Source organism: Haemorhous mexicanus, chromosome Z (genome assembly GCF_027477595.1).
Source record: "Haemorhous mexicanus isolate bHaeMex1 chromosome Z, bHaeMex1.pri, whole genome shotgun sequence".
In the NCBI taxonomy this organism is placed as follows: domain Eukaryota; kingdom Metazoa; phylum Chordata; class Aves; order Passeriformes; family Fringillidae; genus Haemorhous; species Haemorhous mexicanus.
Window position 1 is genome coordinate 54,340,187 of NC_082381.1, and position 16,738 is coordinate 54,356,924.

General features: G+C 34.8%; 1 protein-coding gene across 1 annotated transcript in view; it reads left to right on the forward strand.

The window, feature by feature from the left end:
- The window catches only part of LOC132341876 (guanine nucleotide-binding protein G(q) subunit alpha), a 113,879-nt gene extending 98,524 nt beyond the window's left edge, over positions 1-15,355 (forward strand). Inside the window, exons 6-7 of the mRNA XM_059873995.1 lie at positions 9,382-9,535; positions 13,072-15,355. Of these exons, the coding sequence (XP_059729978.1) occupies positions 9,382-9,535; positions 13,072-13,262 (345 nt within the window). The 3' untranslated portion in view covers positions 13,263-15,355. The remainder of the gene's footprint in view (positions 1-9,381; positions 9,536-13,071) is intronic.
- Positions 15,356-16,738: the final 1,383 nt, after the last annotated feature.

Here is a 16,738-nt window from a genome sequence, read left to right on the forward strand (position 1 = left end):
TTAAATTATTAGATGTTTGACCTTTTCAGTTTTTCAGAAAACTACAGTAGGATTTAAGGTGAGATAAAAAATGAAGGAATCATTTCTCTGGTAAATGGATTTATGATCTATTATGTCTTGTGGGTCACATTCTAGCTCTGAATTATGCCAGCAGATTTGGAGAAATTGGCCATTTTATCAAATGGCACAGTTTAGAATTTTTTCGTATGTTTAAAATCAACTTATTTGTTTAAATAAAGTTGGTTTTTCTAGATTTCCAGGATATGCTGCATTTGAGTATTTGTTAGAGATAGCTTCTTTCAGCATATCAGTGCAATAATTAGAAAAATGAGTTCCAACTTTGTAAGACAACCATAACCACTTGCAGTTATTGAAGAACATAGCAGTATATCTGTAAAATGAAGTTCTGTAAAAAAGTGAGTTTATTATCTTTGCACATCTAATTAAGTACTTACAAACAGCAAAATAGAGAACAGTGTTTATTGAAGCTTGTAGATATTTATTAGCGCACTAAAAGTCTTAAGGTATATAAGATTTCATATAGTTTGTATAGCTCTGTGGTGCTTATGTATGCATTTTTATTTTTTTAGGGTTCTCAGATCAAAACCAGAAAAGACAGAATACAATTTCCTCAGTTCAGCTAAATTAATTAATTAATAGACTAAGTGAAAATTAGAAATTTTCTAAACTATCGAAAAGTAAACACTATTTTTCCTGAGGTATTTTCAGGAGCTGCGAAGCAACAGAGGCCTTGGACAGCATGAAGTATGCATTGATAAAAGATAATTTTTATGTATAAGTCATTATGAGTATTTTGAATATTGCCCAAAATATACTGGGGGGCAATACCAGTTTAGATTATTCTCATCGGAGATAATACATTTTGATTAAATTGAAAAATGTGAAATTCTTATGGGATTTGAGGGAAATTGTGAATCTCCTTGGTAAGAGGAGATTGTTGTTGAGTACTGTACCTTTTAAAAAATACTTTTTGTTTTAAAGCCCTTTTAAAAGTTTGTACTGCATCTTAAGAAATTACATTTGATTTAGCTGAAGCCAAAATTTGTAATTTTAATATCATAATGCCATGGAATTTATCTTAAAACAGTAGCACCTTCCCTTTTATCATCAAACTGTCACTCAATTTTCATTGAAGTTTTAATAAAAGTACCATCTGCTTATAATCCATGTATTTACAGATTTTATCTCAGGTTACAGTTCTTGTGGAAAAGGATTGTAATGTATGTAGCAGGCAGGAATGGCTTAAGAATTCTGAGATTTTAAAATAATAGGAAAATTGATTTTTGGCTTAAGAAATCCTAGACACATTATCCTAGAGGTCTTTTCCAACCTAAACCATTCTATGCCTTCAAGCTGTGTCTAATATTGCCATTACTTCCTGCCTGTTTGCCTTTCACACATCTTAAAGGTGTTTTCTAGGATCTGTCTCTTCTGAGAGCTTGGCAAATGCTGTATTGCTCAATGGACTAAAAAAATGATACCATATAGATAATTTCTCCATCTTTTGTCACTGGCTTTTATTTCCTTACAATGTGTTTTGTCTGCTTTAATCTAACCTGGTATGAAAACCAGATTGAATCATCTTTGTTCCAGTCTCGATCAGTCCCTTTTGAAATATTCTACTATAGATTTTTGCATGAGGTAGAGTTATCTTCATTCAGAACTGAAGGAGATCCTCAGAAACTTGTCTAAACCTTCTCTATTGTGCTGCAGTGTGGCATACAGTGATGTAGCAGCCAGGTGTGTGAAGACTGCTGCTTGCAGTGTTGAGTATTCTGCTGCTGTAACTTCATGCTCTCTCATTCAGTCTTCAGCATCTCATTGTCTTAACAGCTTTTTATCCTGAATCTACTGACTTCCAAAGCTGTGGCTGTTACTTAAAAAGTGCAGCTGTGATCGTCTATCAAGTCTTCCAGGTTTCTGAAATGTAGAATAGCAGGTTCATTTACCAGTACCAGACGTTTATGTGACTAACAGTAAGAAGGCATAATTTTGTAATTTGACATGTGAACAGAACCAGTAGGTCTGGAGGTGGCTTGAGCAACATTTCCAATGGACATTGCCCATATCTTTCAGGAATTCAGGGGGTCTCAGACAAGCTATAACATCTTTATCTCTGGAATGCAGAGGGACCATCTGACTGAGTCTTTAATGGAAGCAGCATGGAGCTAAATACTCCATGGAGCTAAATACTCTTTAAAATGTTTTGTCTGAAACATTACCAACAGGGGATCATTAAAGTGACTTAATAGTCTATAAATACAGTGGCCGTCAGTAAAACTGTTTCTGATTTGTTGTTCCTATATCATGAGGGCTGAAAGCAGAATTGTTTGTTTAGAGAGGTAGGATCTCCATCCTGAAGAGAGATGTTAAAAGCTTGTCGAAACACAGACATGAGTAAAATGATATGATGACAAAGTTTGTCCTGCTAGGAGCAAGGAGTTGTCCCTGATGATTTCCATGTAAAGAGCCACTCCAATGTAATTTCTTCTTTGACTCTAGAAAAAAAATTGTATGACATGTGAAAGGAGTGGCTTTTCTTTGTTTCCTTGGTGAGCATCTTTGTAGTCATGTCATAATGTTTTTCCATAGCTTCTTTAATACCCCCGAAGAGCCCTACTTTATTTGACAGTGGATATCTGCATTAATGTACTTACCTTCACAATACTTAATTTACACTGAAGAACTGTCTTGCAATTTTATCAGATGAAGGCAGAAGAGGATATTAAGAAAATTAGGGCTTCAGTATCTCAGCCACAACTACAAATTGAAACTGAACGAACTTTGTAGAGCGATTTTCTGCAATGTTTTTGTGCTCCAAGTAACTGAATAAAGGCACTGTTCTTTTGATTGATGGAAAAATTTGTTGTTTGTAGATTGCCCCACAGAGAAAGGATCAATGTTCCTTGGTTTGTTAAAAAATATTGCTGTTAAAAATCTAATTTATTAATATTAATTAATTTTTTATTAAAATAATTACATGAAACCTAGGGCTTACAGCTTAAATTTTAAATCTGAACAAAAGTACATCTGCAAAACAGATGAGCCTAGACAGAGCTTGTGTTGTGGTAATTTGTGTAATACATTAACAGATGACAAATTGGTACAGTGCTCCAGTCACACTTTGTTCTGAGGTGTGCAAAAATAAAAACTAGCATGAGGCTGCACAGTTCAGAGTATGTTTACTCTTCAAAGAGGCAATTATCTAACATATTTCATTTTTTCATCAGAACTCTCATGCTGTTCACATCTAGGCATGCTTCCACTTCTCTTCCAGCACTGTGTTACTTATTCTCAGGTTAGTCATACGTGGCTTAGCATGAAGGCTGAAAGAAAACAATTCTGAGATCAGAGGACTTCAGTCTTTCTGCATCATAAATAAATGTAATGCTTCATTTGGCTGGTTTTTTCATCAACAGCTAACAATCCAGAACAATTGAGCATATGCAGAGGGATAATACAAACTCCCAGTTAGAACTAGAACCCTCAAATAGTCTTCATACTTACTTATTTAAGTTTTTTTTTTCCATGGGAAATCAAATCTCCAGAATTGATTGTTTATTTGGAAACTTGAGAAAATAGCACATTGACTACCTGTGTCAAACCTCATTGCTGGATGTATTGTATCTCTTTGTACCTGTCCACATGAAGAACCTTTTGAATGTGTACTATCAGTGCTGGGAAGGGTTTTCATTAGGAAGAGTCAGAGCCTTGCTCTCTTTTGTTGAAGTTGATGTTTTGTAATGGAAGTAGGGGGGTTGGATGATCATGAACTGGCATACAGAGGCTGCCAGAAATGTTGCTTGTTAATGTTGCTACTGGAAATGATGTGACTGTTTTTTGTTGGTTTTTTTGTTTGTTTGTTTGGGGGGGTTTTGTGGTTTTTTGGGTTTTTTTTGTTTTGTGTTGTGGTTTTTTGTTTTTGTTTTTGTTTTTGTTTTTCTCTGAATAACCAGTGTCAGAACTATTTGAGAAAAGAGCTTTTTTCAGGGACAATTTGATTTTAAAATATTTTCACTCATTTTTATCTAATATGTGTAGGTATTATGAAAATAGCCAATTTTGGCATTAATGTTTTATCATGAAAAGTAATTTAAGAGCCATTTTTGCATTTAAAAATACTTGACAGCAATACTTGAAGCATGTTTTATGACTACTTTATAGACGATTTTTGCTTTGGACAGTATTTTTGGTTTTTGATGGTTGTTGAACATGTTGATTTAATGGATTTCAGCTGTCACTTGCTTCATCTGTGTCTCTGCTGGGTACATAAAATTGCCATGTACTTTCAAGTGCAGTGTTGCAAATTCAGTTTGTTGGAGAGTTGAGAGTTCTTCTTCCAGGTGATTTAAAAATACAGGTCTTATCAACAGAGATGTCTTCCCAGTCCTCTACCAGAACCTATTTTTTTCAGGCTAGTTTGCAGAAAGATTGAAGACAGTGAACAAAATAAAGGAATTATTCCTGAGCTCTGTTTGAAATGGCCTCTGACTGCATTTGTGTTACTCATCAAAATATTTGTACAACCGTTGCAGTTTTTACTTAGGTGACTAGTTACAGCAGCAAAGCTACGAGATTATACTTCATACTGGTAGCAAAAATGCGAAGCACTTCCAATTTGATACTGTATTTACTTTTCAACATAGTGGAGGACTCTGCACTTACCTCCCACTTCCTCATTTCCTCTACTGTTTCCCAGGTTTTGCATATCAGCTCCATTAAATGTTTAGCCAAGAAATACATAGTAGGTCTTTCTGTACAGCTTGACGTTGCTTCTATGAAAATAATTGCTGGAGGTCTTAGTTGGATAGCAGAGACATTCCAAGTTAATACAGAGTTGTACATAAAAAACATCCGGAATGAAAGGTTTTGTCAACCAAAATAATAGAGTCCATGACAGTGACACTAACCTTTTGAAGTATTAACCTCTGCTTTTTCTGAGGCTCTCTTGCATCAGTATCTCATTTTCTATCATTATCATCTCTGAATGCCTTCTGATTCAAATAAGCATTTTTGCCAGCATAATGTTGCATACACAGAACAAGTAGTTTACTGAAAAATGCGTGTTTGTGTTCCTTCTTGCCACCTTGTCTCTCACTGTATTCCAACAAAATGTAGTTCCTCAGAATTTGTGAAATCCTAATTTTTATAACAGACACTGCTTGAATTGCTAACATTTTCTAAAAAGAAAAGTAATTACTACATTTTTCATTCAGAGTGTGAGTTACAGTACACCCACTAGATGCCACTCTAGATAGTCATAAAGACAGTAATGGGTGAAACTCCACTAGTGCTTCTCTGTTGTTTCAGATTAATATTTTACTAAGTGTTTTCTGTCAAAGCACTGCTTGTTAGCTGGGAAATGCTGCTTCCCCTTCACTGGGTACTAGCTGATACAGCTTTTAAATGCTATTTTAGCAGTCTTGCAGGTATTCTTCAGGATCTGACAGTTGAGTGCTTATAAATTACCTCAATTTTGTTATAACTCTAATTGTAGGAGTAATTGCATTTTTCCAGAGCAACAGATAGGAAAGAGAATTTCAGTATTTACATCCAAACTAGAAATCCATCATTTTAATAGGAAAATTGAAAGCGTACATATAAAAATAAAATTGGAAGGAAGTGTACTCATTTTTAATCCATTAAAATTTAAGGAGGAGTAGGTTTGCATTTGGATGAAAATGTGGGGAAACATGGTTTATACTTCTGCTTGTATTTATGTTAATGTTTAATGGTTGTACAAAAACTTTCCAGCATAAAATCTTTTATATAAGAGGTACATGACAGAAAGAAATTCCATTTTATTTTTGTTTCATAGAATCATACTTCTAGTCATAAAATTGGACAGTCATGTAATTCATTAGTAAGTACAGTGTTTTTTGTTGATATTTTTTTAAATATTAGGATAACTTTGTCCAAGATTACGTAACTTTTTTATAGTTTACAAATTCACTATTGGAGTATGTCTGCATTTTTTACTCTATTTCATAATGATATTTTTACATTGGACTGGCAATTTTGTCAGGTTGTATGGAAGATGGAGAATTTTACACTGGCATTTGTATATCCTAACAAGAAAAATAGAGGAACAGCTGGTGATATTAATATGTTTTTATGTAATTTGGGATTGACTGCAGACAAAAACTGAGCAGGAAAGTTGCCCAGGCCAGCAGATCTTTAGAGATGGTGAAGACAGTAATCCTGCTGCTAATTTTCCATGTGCCAAGCCAGAGAGCCTATGATGAGCTGTTGCTGCTATTGAGCAGAGGTTGCTGTTAAAGGTTGGCTTCACTGCTGACATTGGCTGTCAGCTACTGAGAAAGCCTTGAGCCACATCCAGCTGCAGATTTCTGTACGTTACTTATTCAAGTTTCTATCTACAGCATTTTTAATTGAAGCTGAAATAAGATTTTTCTAGAAACAATTTGGTGACATAGAGCTGCTCATAAAAGTAGATTAAGTACTTGGACAAACTAGTAAATATTGCTTGCTCTCCATCGTTGCTGGTTTTTGGTTTTTTGTTTGTTGTGGTGTTGGTTTTTAGGGGGTTTTGTTTGGTTGATTGGTTGGTTTGGTTTTGAAGAGCCACACTGTCTTACTTGGTTTGGCAAAGCTTCCTCCAAGTTGCATCTGACAGAAGGTCAGATTCCCAGTGCTATTCTCTTTCCATACTCCTTGTAATCCTATCCCTACTTCCAGGGAAAATACTGTAACATGAAACTATCTTTTAGACAAGAAATAGCGCATCCTGTTAAAGAAAGGGTTTTTTACAGAACACTGGTTCAACCATATGATCTTGTGATTAATTAAACTGATAAAAAATATTATGGCACATACTTCAATAAAGGAAAAAGGTAAGCATTGAAAGGAGCGAGCTATCATTACAAACAGTTTAAGACAAATTTTAGAGGATAATAAGCAGTATTGGAGGAATTTACTCTGGCATAAAAATTGTTTTTATCTGCTGTAACAACTGTAAAAGTTGAATTGCCCTTTAGTAATTGGATAAACAGAGAGATGAAAGACAGCAGAAAGTTAAGCAGAGATTGATAAGTCAAAAATTAATCGCTTGAATTTTTTTCTCAATCAGTCAATCGTAGTAAATTAATGAAACCATTATAGCATTTTAATCTGTTATGGCAAACTGCATTTCTTTATACAGGCAAATCTCTAGGCCATTTTTCATTTCCTACAAAACATATGCAAACTACAGATAGAAATGGCAACATATAAAAATGTCAGTTTACTGTCCTAAACACAATTTGCTTTGATTTCCCTTTGAAATAATTTGCAAAGGGTTTATAAATACAATTTCATGGTCACCTAATCTGTTGGGAAAAGTATGAAGGGCCCAGAGCCAATGTCCTGTGAAGACAGTGTGAGAGACCTGAGCTTGTTTAGTCTAGTGAAGAAGACACTGGTACTTGCCAACAAGTATTTCTGGAGTTACAGGTGTGCCATGTAGCTAAAGTTTTTGAGGTGGACCATATAACAGATATAACTATACTAGGTAGTTCCTGCGGCCTTTTCTTAAGGTCTTGTTAAGAGAAGAAGTCTATATAGAATGTTGAGAAGAAAATAGCATCTTATTAACAGTTTGTCTTAGGAGTTACGTTTTGTGCTCAGCTATGTTGACATTAGAGTTTCTTTCCTTTCAGAGTGAAATCCTGGCACTGTTGAAATCAACATGAGTCATGGGATCTGATTGCATGAAAGCAAATGTTTTATTAGTCTCCATTAGTTTCTCAATATATAAATTCAACTCTTTATTTTCATGCACTACAGCAACATGCAGTAAAGTTTAACAGACTAAATAATCAGCTTTTACTACAAAATTGAATTGGCTTACTAGTTAGTTTTTGTTTTCCTTTTTGCTTTATGTTTGTTTTGGGTTTTTCAAGTTCCCATTCGTGTTTATGTTGGCCTCTCTAAAATGCAGATTAATGCAAGTAAATATGCACTTACAGCAAAACTTTCTGAGTTATCTGACATATTGTTTTTTGGCTCAGCAACAGCAGAATCTGCAGGATTCACGTTCTTGTCATCCTCTGGCGTCCCATTTGTTGGTGTAACAACCCTTTCAGGGGGCTGCAGCTTTAAATTATAATAATAGTGAAAGGAGTAAGTTAGTTCCTCTGTTACAAACCATATTTGCTCTGACTCTGTATTAATCACATCAAGTCAGCCTAGCAGTTCAGAACTAATCTAATTGTAACATTATTCTGCAATGACAAAAGTTTTACAAATAGAAATAACTGTAGGCTTTGCTGGTATTTCAGCTATAATGCAAAGTGGTTTCAGGAGCAGCTAAGTTAAAGGCTAACCCAGTGGTGTTGTTATCAAAAATTGGTAAAAATAAATGTAGCCCCAATGTAGCATTAAGAAACAGGCATTCTTCATTTGGCCAGATGCACAAAGGGGTATCTCCTCCAAATACTATGAATACTGAGTACAGGACATTTTCTCTTTATATACTGTATTTTACATACATATTCATTAATTTTCCCAGAATAAACATACATATGATTATAATTTCCCCAAAATCCTTGACATGTGTTCCCTTCCCTCTGTACATGCATTCTTTTGTCCTGCAGTCCTCTTTGGTGATACCTGCTGGTCAGCAACCCCAAAGTCATACCTGACTGCCTGGTGAACTAGTAAAAGTTAACATAACTGGGCTGGCTGGTTGCTTTCTAGTTTTTCTTCCTACAGAATAAGCATTGCGTCCTTCCATAGGCTAGTGGGTTCTGAACAATAAGCATTGTATTAGTCCAGGTGCAAATAATTCTTCATCTGGCAACAATGCTAGAAACAAAGTTAACAATTTACAATTTTTTAAAATTCATGGTCATAAACCTTTGATGTTGACAAAATATTCTCACATTTTAAATTTACTTGCAGTTATTTTGAGCTGATCTCTAAGAATTGCTGAACTCTGTATTCAAAATTTGGGAAAGGCAATAAAATAAATAATGTTCTTAAAGCTTGAATTGGTTGTCTTGTGTTGTTGTATATGTCTCTACCATGAATGACTTGCATTTCAATAACCACCAGTGTGTTGGCTGACTGTAACTCTGCATATTCAGATTTAGCAAATGTTCTTGTTACAACTTTCATGTTCGTGACTAGTGTTTTAAAGAATACTTACGCATAACTAGCTGACTTTGCAAAAGGAAGATGCCTGAATATTTAATTTACTGTTTGCTTATTACTTTTAATTAAATTAAGTGGATCTTATATATTGTAGGAAAGTGCCAAACAAGAAATGGATCCTTTTGCCAAATGGCGTGAAAACATGTGAATTTATTTAAAAAAAAAATCTCATCACCACCAAAATTCTGGTCTCTTTTTTTATTCCAGAATCGAATGGAAGAAAGCAAAGCACTCTTTAGGACAATTATCACATATCCATGGTTCCAGAACTCTTCAGTTATTCTGTTCTTAAATAAAAAAGATCTACTAGAGGAGAAGATTATGTACTCCCATCTAGTTGATTATTTTCCAGAGTATGATGGTAAGTATAATGACATGCTGTGTCTACACTGTAGTACTGGCAAATTGTGCGAGGCTTAACCAAATGCTTAACAGATATATCCTTTGGTATATTCTTTTAAAAAATACCAAAAAATTGTAAAATGTGATTTAACTTTTGTGGAATTTTTAGACTGCTAAGATTTTGGTTTGTACTTTGTACTTTTCTTGTCATGACTTGTGGGTAGGATGGCAGAACCTCTATTGGAAAATTGTTGACTTTTAGAGTATTGTCATTTTAATAGTGAACCACTTTTTTGTCATTTTGCAAAAGTTAGGGTGAGGGTTTGAATTGAAATACAAGAGTTAAAAATAAATAGAAGCAAATTCCTTAGTTGTACATATAGTCTTCTATATTTTTGGTGGTTTGAGGTTTGCTTTTATATAAGATTGAATACCGAAGGGGAAGTGTCATAAGCTCTCTGTAACATTCAGAGAAACAAGCAACCAACCCTTCCATTCTTTTCTTGTACCTTTTAAAATTGTGCTTTAATTTTATATTGATTATGTGAGGTTAATGTGTTTGTCCATAAAAAAAAATTGTGGGCTGTATAAGTGTTTCTATTAAAGCTGTACTTTCAGGAAGTTCTCATGAGGGGAAAAACTACGTATTTTGAGGTAACTGAGTGGAGGAGGCCTTGGTAACAGAGAAAAATCAAACTCATATAATAAGAGGTCGAAAGAACTAAATGTTCCTTTTTTTAAAGAGAGAATCGATTTTGTCCCACCAGGAAGGAATAGCTGATTGGGAAGCTGAGAAGAAGATTAAAACTCTCATGTTCAAATGGAAACATGAGAGTTGGAAAGTAATAATGGGGAAAATGTACTTCTTGTTTTCTGTTAAAGAGGAAGAGAACCGTAAAAAGCCTGCAGGATCAGATCATTTTGTTTATGAGTCAGTGTAAATTTAGTTTCATAGTAAAATACAGAAGAGAACTGGCAGTTGAATAGAAATATGTTTGTACTTTTGAATTTACTTTGTGTAACAAGTTCCCTAGATGTCATCCCAAAGGTGAGTAGACCCTACAGTCTGCTCTTGTTACCTCCTCTCAAATGTTGACAAAGCCTGTGTAAAACACTTGTCCAGGAAAAAAAAAAAAATCAAACAGTTTGTAGAAACTTTGTTTCTCTTCTCCTTTTGTCATTGGTGAAGGGAAACCCTTTATGGGCTATCAAGGGTGTGAGAGTGAAGACCTGCAAGTCTTCGAGAATCTTTTGTTTCCTAATTCTGTAGATCTTTCAGGCCCTAACTCCAGAGACAAACTTACAGTTTGATGTGATTACTTCTTGTGGCAGGGTGGAGTCTGTAGCTTGCAGAGGTCACCATGTGGTCCCCTCTTCTATCCCAGTATAATGGGGATGTGGGAAGTGGTAGATCTGAGGAAGGTATCAGAAATAGGTATTTTTCAGCTGGATTACTTCTCTCATCTTCAGAAGGGAGAAAGCAGCCTAGGAATGAGAACTGCTGGCCAGGGTGGCAAATTGGACAGATTAAATTGAGTTCTGCTGCACAGTGCATTTAGTGAGAGCTTTGAAAGGGAGGCTGAGCCATGCTCCTAGGTCAGTGTGTCACATGAAGACAGACTTTGTAGGCTAATACTAGACAACTGACTCACAGGCTGGGAGGGGAGAGAGGGCAAACACAAAAGGAGGCTGTTGTTGGTTGGAAAAGAAGAGAAAAATACTGATGTAGCACTTGTTACATAGATATTCATGGTATCATATAGAGCTAGTCATTGAAAACTGCTGATTAGGGTGAGCATTTCTAGATTTCTTAGACCAGAACCACTTTGCCGTCTAAATTTGACATTAACTCATTCAAATTTTTTCAAGTTCCTGAGGTCATAAACATACTTCTCTGTGCTTGAAGTCAGATAAAAGTTTAAATAACATAAGAGTAGAGGTGTGCAAATTTGGGTATATAGAATAGGCCAATAGATCTTGAGAAAATACTGTGTGTAGCTACTGTGAAACTGTTTAACAAAGCTCTAGGAAACTGTTTAGAAAACAAAGTGATTTATTTTGATGAAATCATTGTCTTTGGACGCCCGAGAATTTTCTTCATAAATACTCAAATATATATGTGCTATTGTGAGACTTAATATTGCTGCTCTTTATCTATAATGGAGTCTGGTGTCCAAGCTAAAGGCTAGAGCCAGTTGTGTTTTAGAAGCCGTAGAAGTGTTGGACACTCCTCTGTCCTGCCTTCAGAGGACTTATTGTCTGTTTACATCCCTAAATCTCACAATATGTGTCATCTATGTATATATGTGCATATTTGTCCATCTCTTCATGTGCATACATCCATTTACTGCCAAAGCTTACTCCTCCTCCACATAGATTTGCAGCACACCAGAAAGTATGTGCTTTCTCTTCCATACATTCCCTTCCTAAATTTTAGTTACAAAAATTGGAAGTGTTAGAGATTTTACGCTTGAAGTATTAAAAATAAGATCTGTTATCCAGTTGGTGAAATGTGTGGACATGAGCTGGGCACCAAACTATTGATTTTATGATTACTGGAGGACAGAGCTACAAATAACAGCTGAATGCTGGTATTTGTATTGCTGTGTAACAGCAGAACTAATGAAGAGAATAGGAGGAGGCAACTGCACAGAAAATGTATGTTCTGTAGAAACCACATTTCAGAAACACAGAAGCAAGGGAACAATGACTTTTGGTAGCAGTACTGGAGTAATGGAACAGGATTCACCAGCATGTGGCTTAAGTTCTTGCTTATGTGCTGCTCTTTTGGCTGTGAACATGAATGAATCCTCACTGTTCCAGGCTGGAAGTAATTACTTTTCCTTCTGTGATCTTTTAAGCTGAAAATGTAGTTTGGTTATATTGACTCTGTACTTCTGAGAGTTACAGCTTTAATTTAGAGCTGGTTGGATCATTAGAATACATAATTTGGATAGCAACTAAAATACTAGATATTTTAATTGGTTAGAACATGAGCCATTTACAGGCAACAGTTTCAGTGGGAGAGTAGCTGTGTATTTTATTATCACTTAAAGTAAGTTAAGTTCTATTGATAACAGTGTCAGACCCAGTTCAGGATATGATTTCTCTATGCTTCCTACTAAAATCCATATAGAACTAGTAAACTTGCAGTGGTAAAATTACTGAAGTACAATTTAAATATAGTAGGTTTAGACTGAACATTCACCATTTCTACTAACTTTTAAAAGATTTAATTATATAGCTATTTTTTTTTTATTTTCATTCTATGCATTTATAAATCACCTGTTTTAAAACAGGTGATTTGTCTTGGTGAGGAAGAAGATAGTCAGCAGTGAAAGAGTAGCTCTGACTTGGTGAACGTCTGAAATTTCTTTCCGTCTTTATTTTTAATAGTTCCTACCACAAGGAATGCAGCCAGTATATGATAATATTGATTATTAAAAGGTTCCCCATCTTCTTTTAGGTAGGGATCACAGACTAAGCCTTCCTTATTTTCTTTTAAAGAAGTGGAAATACAAAGTTGACTTTAAGAAAACCTAATTTCTCTTACAGGACCACAGAGGGATGCACAGGCAGCACGAGAGTTCATCCTGAAGATGTTCGTAGACCTGAATCCAGACAGTGACAAAATTATCTACTCTCACTTCACATGTGCTACAGACACAGAGAACATCCGCTTCGTCTTTGCTGCTGTCAAGGACACAATCCTGCAGTTAAACCTGAAGGAGTACAACCTGGTCTAACTGTACCTGGGGCATCCTCCAAAACCAACTTTCCGTGATTGAAGATATACAAGAGGGACTGTATTATAATCTGTGAAAACAATTTGCATAATACTAATTTATTGCCGGCCTGGACTCTGTGAATGTCCACAGAGTTTGTAGTTAATATTATGATTTTATTTAAAGTATATGGAGGAAAAACAAAAGATGCTGAAGTACATTCACAGCACATTTCCTCATTTTTTAGGCAAAACCGTGTGACTCAATGTGTTTCAAATTTTCATTCGTACATTTACAAAGGATAGCAGTTTTTTGCTATTGAAGCAAAATCAAGCTGGTTTCCTCTTTACCTAACCCTTTCTCTTCCCCTCCTTTCCTACTCCCCTTATCTTTTAAAAGGTACAATGGCCTTTTTTTCTTCCCCCAGTTGCATTCCTGGGTGAAATATTTTCTGTTGAATGATTTGGTCAGGAAAACACTATCATCACTGTTTAAGTCATCAGTCATTCTAATTTTACAGTATGTACTTTGAAGGATCAAAAAGTATTCATACTGTGATTTTTAAATTCTTTTCATGGGTGTCTTCATTCTGTCTTCACTTCTGAGTCTAGAATATTTGGATTGCAAAACAGAATTACAGTTGTCTAAGGATAATAAATGTAACCATAGTTTTACAGTTAAGAAAGGTGCACAGAAGACAGTAATGAAGTAATTAAGACACAATCTGGGATGTACATGGAATATGTTAGAACCTCTTTTTAATTGCCATGTGCCATTTTTTTCTCTCTTCTTTTATTCACAAATGCCAAATAGAAAAGTCGTAGACACTACATTTTCCTCAGTGGCTGCAGCCTGAAACATGTTTTTCTCAGTTGTGTGGGGTGTTTTTTCTTAAGTTAGAGCATTTTTAAGTGTTTGTTTTCCACAGGAGAAAAAATATTTTATTGTACAAAATTCATGTTGCCAAATCTGGCTTTTTTATAAAACCAATGCGCTTGAAACATAAGATACTGATTGAAATGCCAAATGGATGGGTTGGGAACTGACCTGATTGAATCAACTGCCAAATGATTAACACACACAGTTTCAGCTCATGTGTTCCCTTTTTTAGAAAGTGTACCAGTTTCTAATGCCAAAACCACATGCAAGTGAATATTCTATAAGGTGTACTGTGCACCCACATGTAGTCTAGTAATTTAAAGACAATTTAGATCTCTCATTTTGTAAGTTATGATATGAGATTGTTTTCTGTAATGATGTCAAGGCACCTTCAGTTGTATTACAAGAAGTTATTGATGAGAGATCATGTTCAGGAATCTTTTCTGATAAGGTTGATTGTTAATTGATTCACAGGCATTTGATAGGCTTTCATGCAAAATAGCCTCTCTCAATGTTCTTTAGAAGAGATTTATAAGTGTAAATGAAGCAGTGACAAAATCATTCTTGAAATTTAAATGTGCAGTTTTTTAACAACAGAAGTGCAGCACACATTTATAAGCCTTTATTCTGCAGCTTAGGTTGAAAAGTTTTTTTGACTAGGTGCATGGTTGCTAGCAAGAAAACTGTATAGAGTTCAGACATGTAATTGGATTATGATGCCAACTGGCACTAGAGTGCACTTAACAGAAAAACGGCTGCTACATAGCAGCAGATGGGGGGTGGAAAAAAGAATGGTTTATTAGTTGATTACCAAAGTTAACAGTAAATACTAATGAGATATTTTTCATCCTTAACCCTCCCAAATTCAAAAGAATGATAATAAGAACAGTTACTATTTTTTGCTCCCTATTAAAACACCTTGTAATTTAAAACTGGTTGTAGGTATAGTGCAATTATGAATGCTATAATCATTGTACATACATATATATATATATATATATATGGCAGCATCCATATTGGCTTTGTAATCATTAATTTTTGGCAAATTGAATGTGCTGTATTGATATGTATCTATGTAATTGTATTGTATGTCTTATAGCTAATTCACATTTTAAATAATGTTATTTTATTTACTTTTTTAAGAGAGAAGAATGTAAATTTTGTCAGTTTATTTCTGACTAGGGATTTGTTGTTGTTTTTATTTACAAAACAAAATACTATAGTACAGAGCGGTACTAGCATCGTGCTGTATAAAATCATTTGCACATTCCTGAGCAGAAGTAAATTGGACACACCAAGACAGAAATTATTCACATTCAAAACAATGCTCAAATCTTATCAGGGCTTTATACAGCTGTAGAAAACAATCCTATTGCAAGAACTTATGTTATTATATCTCATATTGGAACATAAATGTTAAATAGAAATTTCGGTTTTTTATTTGACTGATTCGCATTAGGTTATTTTCACTTTTCTTGTAGTTTTATTGGAAAAGTAAATTCAGAGATATTTCAAACCATTGTACCCTAAGTACTAATGCATATATGCTGTTGCCCTAAAAATACCATGATAAACTGCAAAACCTCAGATCAGTCTTTCAGATACTGCGGAAACCTTAGGTATAAAAACAACAACCAAAAAGTCACTATTGTTAACGATTTTAAGGAGTTAAGTGTTTTATTTAATGAAGCTAAAGCAGGTAGATCTAGATTATGAAAAGTGACACTGACATTCTGAATAGGGGATCAGAACAGTGACTCTTCTTACATACAGCTTAACAAAATTGGTCCTGATCATGCTATAAATGCAACAGAGCTTCTGTTTTCACAGTTCCACTGTTTATAATATCCCTTTTTTTAACATGGGGATACATTGCCCACACTGGACTGAGTGCTATAAATGGAACTGTAGCCAAAAAAGGAAGGGGAAAAGAAAAAAAAAAAGAAAAAAGAAAAAAAGAAAAAAACAGACAAACACAATGAAACAAAAAGCCTAGACAGTGGTGTATAACAAAAGTTTTGGGTTTTTTAATTTGGGTTGTTTTTTTTTCCCTTATGGGATATTGGGTGGGGGAGAAGGAAATGTGGTTCCAAGTTTTGTATAAAAACAAAAGTTTACTCATGCTTTATAGTTATATTGTGATTGCAGAAGTTTTCAAGAGTGTGTGCCACTGGGCTATTTTCTGGTATTTTTTAGGTAAGTTGAACCTGTGGCAATGTTTAGATCATTTGAGCATGTTCTGGGAAAAAAAAAAATATTTGGCATGCCAAGGCAAGCTTTACATGAATCACCTAACACAGCATTGCAAACACAGCATTGCAGTATGCCAGTTTACAAAACATTTTCTTTTTAAATAACACAGCTGTTCCCACTTGTAGTGTATTCCATTGTGGTGGTGGTGGTGATGTTGCTGTTGTTTTAATTGGTGGTTTCTACTATGCCTTATAGTGCTTAAGTTCAGAAGTTTGTGCCTCTAACATGAAGCTGAAGGCAAAAACATCAAGACAGAAACCCTTTTAACTTTGCCAAAATGATGTGTTTTCTTTGAATGTTATAAATGGGGGAGGAGGGAAGGAAAATGTCTTGGGAACCTGTGTATTCTAAATGTTCACTAGCAC